This window comes from Acipenser ruthenus, chromosome 19, assembly GCF_902713425.1.
Source record: "Acipenser ruthenus chromosome 19, fAciRut3.2 maternal haplotype, whole genome shotgun sequence".
Classification (NCBI taxonomy): domain Eukaryota; kingdom Metazoa; phylum Chordata; class Actinopteri; order Acipenseriformes; family Acipenseridae; genus Acipenser; species Acipenser ruthenus.
In genome coordinates, this window is record NC_081207.1 from 5,634,555 (window position 1) to 5,643,073 (window position 8,519).

At 38.7% G+C, this 8,519-nt stretch overlaps 1 protein-coding gene across 1 annotated transcript; it reads left to right on the forward strand.

The window, feature by feature from the left end:
* Positions 1-246: 246 nt before the first annotated feature.
* Positions 247-3,488, forward strand: LOC117424773 (somatostatin receptor type 2-like). The gene has a single exon (XM_058992201.1). The coding sequence runs from the start codon at positions 639-641 to the stop codon at positions 1,662-1,664; it is 1,026 nt and encodes a 341-aa protein (XP_058848184.1). The 5' UTR covers positions 247-638; the 3' UTR covers positions 1,665-3,488.
* Positions 3,489-8,519: the final 5,031 nt, after the last annotated feature.

The following is an 8,519-nucleotide window of genomic DNA, read 5'->3' on the forward strand; positions in this document are numbered from 1 at the left end:
TTTTAATAAAATGTGACCATTACTTGTGGAAGAAGACTTAAACTTTCTACGAGTTCCTATTGTTGTTTCAGTAGCTGCCAGTGAAGCATGCTGCAGCAGTCACTCTGAGCTTTCTTTCCACTGACAACGTAACTAAAGACCACAGGACAAAAAAAAAAAAGTTGGAAACTATTTCAGGGAGAATGTTTAATCATGAAAACAAAATATCTGCAACAGATGGAGCCATCTGCACCTTGGAAACAGCATGATATAAGACCAGCTAAATCTCTGGGACCAACAGCACAAGCAAGTGTGCTCCTGGAAGCAAATTCTCTTTTTAGAATTTTTCGGTACAAAAAAAACTTTTCAAAGGAATTTCATTTGTAGAGCTCTTGTATGGATTTTTATGTTACTGGTCTTGTTTTTGTGTTTTAATATTCTAATTTGGCATCTGGGTTTTAAATCATTTCAGCATATGGGCCGTTTCTCTTTTGAAAGAAATGTCTTCTAAGTTAGTTTCATTTTTCACAATGGATTTTTGGTTAAGAAGAACGAGAATATTTTATCAGTGAACCCAGAGGACATACACTGACTCTCTACTGCTACATTTTATTGTCATTTTAAATATATTGTCCTCCTTCAATATATTGCTAAAAAAAATGGAATCGCTGGACTTGTCTGTTACAGATCTTGTTCAGAATATCTCATTTGGTTTCTTCAATGACACCCTAGACTATGAGGATGACGTTCCTACAAGCATCTCCAAAGTCCTTATGGCTGGACTCTACTGCATGGTTTGTGTGTTGGGACTTGCTGGAAACTCATTGGTTATCGCCATCATTCTCCACTTGGACAAGATGAAAACTGTGGCTAACATTTATATCTTTAACCTGGCCGTGGCTGACGGCTTGTTCATGCTGGGGCTTCCCTTCCTGGCTCTACAGATGTTCCTCAACCGCTGGATATTCGGCAGTTTCATGTGTAAACTGGTCATGATCCTGGACGGGATCAACCAGTTCACAAGTGTCTTCTGCTTGACTGTCATGAGTGTTGATAGGTACTTGGCCGTGGTCCATCCCATCAGATTCTCCAAATGGCGCTCTCCAAACGTGGCCAAGATAGTCAGCATCCTCCTGTGGTTCTTCTCCTTCCTGCCGGTGATTCCCATGGGCATCTATTCCAGAGTGGAGTTCAGTTTGTGCGTTTTTGTTCTACCAGCTCCCTACGAGACCTGGTCTGCTGCCTTTATGATCTACACCTTTGTGCTTGGATTTGCCCTGCCCTTCATTGTAATCTCACTGTGCTACATGTTACTGGTGGTAAGATTGAGGACTGCCCTCATAAACCCTTACACCAGGGAGGCAGAAGTCTCAGAGAAAAGGGTAACCAAGATGGTGGTCACGGTAGTGTTGGTTTTTGCCATTTGTTGGCTGCCATTTTACATCATGAATTTCTGTTTTCTCCTGATGCCATTGGCTACCACTCTGTCCCTCACCAGGCTCTTTGAATTTGTGGTTCTTCTCTCATACTCAAACAGCTGCGCCAACCCCATATTATACGCATGCCTCTCAACAAATTTCAGGAGGAGCTTCCAGAGGATTCTGTGTCCCAAGAAGAGCGGCAGGAGCGTCCGGGAGGAATCAAGTTTGGAAAACTACCAGCTCAATGACCTGCCTGAATCTTGAGTGACCTTATCCAGCGGGGAATAAGAGGAAGAGACCTTAGACATCTACTGTAATCACAGCAAACATTAACATGGACTTCAGTAGATAAAGGTTTGGTAACTGTCTACAGTAAGTTTTGATACACACCTGAAGAAAGTGCCATTGTTATTTTTCATGTGGTTTTAGACTAAATTAAATTCTCATGATCCATAATTTATTGATTAATTATACGGTGTGCAGCTGGTCTGTGGCTACTGACGATTAAAGCTGAAACTATCACCCAATAAAATTTCTATAACAGATGTAACACGCTTAGCTTATGCATCAAGCGATTGTTAGAAAACATTAGACCATTAATGCCAGCTGCTGTCTTTAAGAGTGAAGGACTTCAGATACAATGGGTTTGCTTCTAGGTTCTGGGGAAAACATTGGAGAAAACAAAAGATCCTAGAAAATAAAATAAAAAAATGAAACATTCTTATTCCCAAGAGGAAACACTCGAGTGCTGATCATTCTGTTATGAGTACAGGTTCAAGGGAGCACTTGGGTGTTGCCCTGTTACTTGGACACAACAGCTTTAAAATCACTGTTACTAATGAGTGCAAAACTCTATGGATGCAGGGTGCTTTGAAGATTGGTGTCATTTTATTGTGCATTTTAGAGCAGAGTTGTTTTTTTTTCAAAGTGTTGGAACCCAAGTGTGTAATTTTCTCTAAATGAAAATAAAAAGGTTGTGTCTATCAGTCAAGGGCTTTTACGGTCACAAAAACACTCTAGGGTAATGCCTTGGCCATCCTTTCAATCATCATAAATGCTGCCAAGAGACCCTGTTTACTGCCCCTCTGATCAGGCAGCAATGATGTATTCTTGTGTTATATCCAATGCATTGATCTGGCCACACATGAACCATATTGATGTATGTATGATGTTTGTAAGAGTTTAGTTTGATTTTTTTTTTAGACTTAAAATAATGTATTGTAACTTGATTGTAGTTAAATGGTTTCCTTCATATAGAGATGCTGTGGGGTGTGAGAGTGCAAACATCAGGTAACACCACAAGTTATTACTTTATTTAGCAATTATTATTTCCTTTTTTAGAGTTTTTTTTTATTTTTTAATTAAAGATCACGTTTCTGTAATGGCATATGAAGCGACAAGGGCTGTGCAGGGAAGGAAAATATATTTTGTATGGATATTAAAATTTGAAATCAGTATTTTTTTCAATTCAAATAAAATTAAAATAACAAGCTCCTGGTGTAAAATGCACATACCTTGTGTTGCCTTGTCTAATATGCACCCCTTGCTTAATGTCCTATTAAAATAATATATAGTATACTTAATAAAATACTATTACCAGAATGCACACATTGTTTATAACTCACAAGACAATTATAGCACACAGAAATTCTCCTAATATTTGTAAAAGGGTGCATGTTATATTAAAAAAAAAAATCATAAAAAGAGAAGAAACTGGCATGAATGTAATACTTTTTTTCAAGCAAAGCAGCAGTCCAATGCTGCACTAATCAGTCTCAGTATTCATCAATGATTAATCCTTAATAAGAACATTGTTCATTGGTGACACAAGCTTCTTCTTGTATCAGATGAAGACAAATGAAAAAAAAACTTCCATGTTATTATCTGGAAAATTAATTAACAGCAGTACGCAGCCCACTTCTTGAAATTCTGTGTGCCAGAAGCGAGAACTATCTGTAACTGTATTAGTCATTTGTTTTGAAAATATGTGCTCTTCACCACATAATAAACCCTGATTGCCTTTATATATTATATATCATTCAACGTGTAACATGATGTAATAGTATATATGTATATCTCTATGTGTATTGGAACATATAGCTGTATTATACTAAATGAGGAATGTGTAGACAAATAAAATTAACCATTCATAATTGTCCTTTTTTATTAAACATTCTGTACCATAAAATCTCATTTCTTGTGCCCTTTTTCAATTAATAGAAAAACAAATAAATACATTGTTGGTGCAACCAACAGGGACATCTGGCCAGGTCATGCCCCGCTGCCATAGAGTGTGACGTGGTCGTGTATAATTGGGCACCTGAGATAGGTAAGCCCGGGGAAAATGGTCAGGAGGGGCGTTGTATGATTGATGTGGTTTTAGGCAATGTGAAACCCCACACATTAGTGGACACAGGATATGAGCAAACCTTAATTAGAACAGCTCTCTTGGGCAGTGTGTCGTGGGTCCACAAGCTGGCCATCTCCTGTATCCATGGAGACATGGCGGCATACCCCACACTAAAAGTATGCTTATCGGTAGGACCGATAAAACGTCACTTGGTAGTAGGGGTGGCAGAAAGGTTGCCACATCCAGTTATTCTGGGCCGAGACTGGCCAAAATTTAAAGAAAAAATGCAAATAATGGCAGTCTCAGCCGCACACGTAAACATGGCAGAAAAAAAAGGAAAAATTGGTGATGTGTTTCCTTTTCAAGCCGAAATGTTTTCTCCTATTTTCCGTCCTAGAAAAACAGAAGGGAGCATCACTGAGACAAGGCTGGGGTCTGGCGGGAGAGTGCTTGAATGGTAACAAATGCCAGTCAAAGGGAGTCGGAATGCAGTGTGACCGAGAGGGCGAGGTTACTGGGCCATCCAGGGCAGATGCTACTCCTGCCCCTCTCAATATACCGGATATGTGGTACTCAAGCGTGGACATAGTGTGGGGTAACATAATGACCCATCACTAGTGCACGCTTGGGGGCAGGTCCGGTCTATTGAGTAAGGATGTTGATGGCGCTGGGGTGCTAGTATATCCACACTTCAGTATCAAGGGACAATTACTATATAGGGTAAATCTAGCCGCAGGCACAGGACAGCCTGTAACACAATTATTGGTTCCCCCATCTTGTCGGACCAAGGTCATGAGGCTGGCACATGATACCCCTTTTGTGGGGCACCTCGGAGCTGACAAGACAAGGGAGTGGATATTGGTTTGATTCTATTGGGTAGGTCTTCATACTGATGTGTCGAAATATGCAGCCATATGCCCGGACTGCCAGCGAGCAGCGCCGGGTCGAGTGTGCCCCGCCCCTTTGGTTCCACTGCTGATTATTTCCACTCCCTTTGAACGTATTGCAATGGACATAGTGGGCCCTTTGCTACCTTCTGACTCTGGGTATACGCATATATTAGTAGTGGTAGATTATGCAACGCGATATCCAGAGGCAGTTCCATTGAGGTAAACTAGTGCCACTGCAATAGCCACCGAGTTAGTACAGATTATGGCTAGAGTAGGGATCCCCAAGGAGATCTTGACTAAGCAGCGAAAGTAGAGTTCTTTGGACGGGCTGGCCTGACAGTTCTTTCTCCGGGCCGAGGAAGTCGGTCAGTCTGGAAGAAGGCAAGACTCTGCAGGAACGTTGCAGGAACATATTGGCCCGGAAGGGAAACGACGTAGCAGCTGCAGATAGTAGAGACAGATGCACTCGTTTACCAAGGGGTCATGCGTGATAGCATAAAAGGGGACAGAGAATCGCAATCTACTCCTTCACTTGGTTTGTGGTTTTTAAACCTAGAAGGACGGTGGGAGACCCCAAAAGGATTGTGACCAGTATCATGAGTGTTTTTTGTTTGTTTGTTCTGTCTTTTAGTAATTGTCTTGTTTGTGAATCACCAGACAGCTAACATGATTCCTTGGGCCAGCACAAAGCCGGAACAGCACTTCACCACTGTCAGGAAATAAACTGTATCACCCACCACGAGCACTACTGCATGCACCCAGGACTGGTGACCGTGTTAGTATATTGTGAGACGGATATTCGTGTTTATTATTTGGGACTGTAACCCTGTTGTTATTTACTCTGTGCACTACACATTGTTGTGTATTGCCGGAGATTATTATTTGGTCACCAGACCTGGATACAAATTAAAAACTGTTTCAAACTGTATTATAACTCTCTGTGTTTCATTACTGCACCTGCACGTACCACTTACCACTTTTCCACAATAGGCTACGGATGTCTGATAGGGAGTTTGAAGTTCTGGACCATGTGGTCTATTCAACTGATCTAAACAGCAACGGATCCAAATCATTAAATCTCTTCGTGAAAACCAACATCTCTAACAGAGTTGCTTTGGAGTATTTAGAGTCTCATTTGTCTTTAAATATAATTTAAAAATGTGATTATATATGGTGGGAGAGAGGGCCACATACATGAAAAAACAGAATATTTTGGTCTATAATTATTTTAGCAAATATCCATGTAGTTTCATCAAATTCAGAAGAGGATTCTGAAGACGTAGCCTTTGTTTGTCAACCAATCAGAGACGGATATCCTCAGGAATGTTCACTCAAAGTGTTATCAAAATTGGATGAATAATTCTCAAGATACAGCCTAAAATCCCATTGTGACATACATGTATAGTAGCACATTCCAATCATGCAGACTTCTCAGAGGGGATATGAATTCATCAATAAGGGAAGGCACTCTGGTTTGTCAGTTCCTTTCTAGTTCAACAGGGACCCTGGAGGCACCCAGTCTTTGAACTAATTTGTTTCCATACTGGAGCATTAGCAGAACACCCTGAGTCACTAATGATGTTTGCACTGCTGATAAATACTGCGAATGGACACAGCTAGGAAGACTGTAGGAGTTATTTGTTTGTTTATTGGCATGTTGAACAGATCAGTTCACTTTGTTTATTGGCATGTTGAACAGATCAGTTCACTTTGTTTATTGGCATGTTGAACAGATCTTTATTGCTGGATTTTTTTTCTCCTCTAAAACCTGATACTGATCAAGCCAAAAGGATCATGAAAGAAAGGTGAATGCCATCTTAAAGAGAGAGATAATGCCAGCATGACAAAAAGATCACGACAGATTTAATGCATGCCTTGGAATGTGTTAATCACTGTAATCCTGAAATTGATTTTATAACCATTGAATGTATTCTGATAGGGGCACACAAAGCAAGTAATGTGAAGTACTCCACGAACATACAGTATATATATATATTCATTTTAGTACTATATATTATTAAGTGCTTTAGGTATTTCAGCAAGCATTTTAGTCCTTTACCTAAGCATAATTTACCCGAAAGTGTGCATTCATAGATCAATAGCCAGAAAAAAAATGAAAATGCTTGTCATAGTCATAAAATAACATTTAGGGGTGGGGAAAAGAAAGGAAAATTTTATAAAACTAATTGTTCACAAAAAAAAAAATAGCATTGAGAAGTCTGCGGTCATCCGTTATAGTATTGCTATCTGTAAGCACAACACTGGCACAGGGTATCATTTGGGCTTTCGTGTTTATGCAAGTACAACACTTCAGAAATAGCCTGAGATTTCCTCACTAGATTATAAACGTTTGGTAAATTTGCTCAGTAAATTTTGCAGTTTACTCTGCTTCTTCCACATAACAGCTGCTATTATAAAGAGGAGATCCATTTCCATAGAACCATTTTCTTTCATTTTCACACATGATTATACAGACGAAATCTGCAGGAGACACCAATCAAATGGTTATTTTCTGTGAAATATCAACTGACATAAATATTTAGACTTTTCCATTTTTTTTTACATAAACCAAAGGTCAGAAAAGATCGTTACTGGGCAATGGACGCCATCATTAGGTAATAAACATTTCAAAACAAAATACACAAACATTAGTGTGATGGAAACGATAGAGGGACCAGTTCATAAACAAGTAAAGTTTAATATATTTAATACGTGCATTTTACTGTAATTCTTCATTTAAAAAAGGATTTGTTAGTTGGAGTGGTTATGTATAATGCATGATGGCATTCAGTACAAATTTCAGGATGAGAATAAAGGGTTCTGGGGAAATTACAATCAGGCAGGAGAGACTCTCAGAAAACGAAACAATTAGTGAGAGTGTGTTCTTTTGAATAAGAGCTCTAAATCATGTCAGATTATCAAATAGATTTACTAGTTGTTTTTGGGACAACAATTCCTCATGTGAATTTCAAATAGATTTTCAGTGTGTGGTGTGGGGGGGGAGGGGGGTCATCTAATTTTTTTCTGCAGTTTTCTGTTTACATTCCTGATGGTAATATAACATTTTAATATTTATAAATACTATAGCAATTAGTTTATGAATTATACACATGCTTCTGTTCATTTACCCAATTTTCAAGGCAAAAAATTTCATTGCAAAATATGAATGAATCATTCTAATTATGTCAATCAATCTATCTTTACATATCATTGTAGATTCTGTTGAGATTGTAGATTAAGTTTATAGCAGCAGTAGATTACCTCTAACCAGTTTGTACTACACAACTGTGGAAGTAAACAATGTGAGACATAGACTTGACTTTGAAAAAAAAAAATTATGTACGTGACAGAAAGTCTGTGTATGTAAGTAAGAGAGTACAATAGGTCTCTAATTTCCTCAGAATGTTCTAGCTGTCACTATCTGTAACGCAAGTTGCTAAGAAACTAGAATACACATTTTCTGCTTGCATCTACACTTTTCTTACACAATGCAAAGTATCAGCCACTATTGACAGAAATACAAGGTTACTATAAAAAGCTTATTAACATGTGATTGGTACAAGTAGAATACTTGTAAAGACTTGATTGGTTACTGCCTTATGTAGAATCATGCCTGTTTAGCTATATAAACTCTATGTTTCTGCCTGTGAGCAGAGAACTCATGGGTTAACTAGAAGAACTTATGTTCGGTTGCCTTCTGATTGTCTCTCCCTGCAATTGCTGGAATGTTTATAAAATGCACAGAATAACTTTGGATCTAAATTTAGACTGAAGTGTTTATTCTTCCACACAACCCATTAGCTAAGTACAACCCTTTTACAGTTACAGGTCACATATTATATAGTAATTACAAGTGCATGTAAGTAACTATTATCCTTG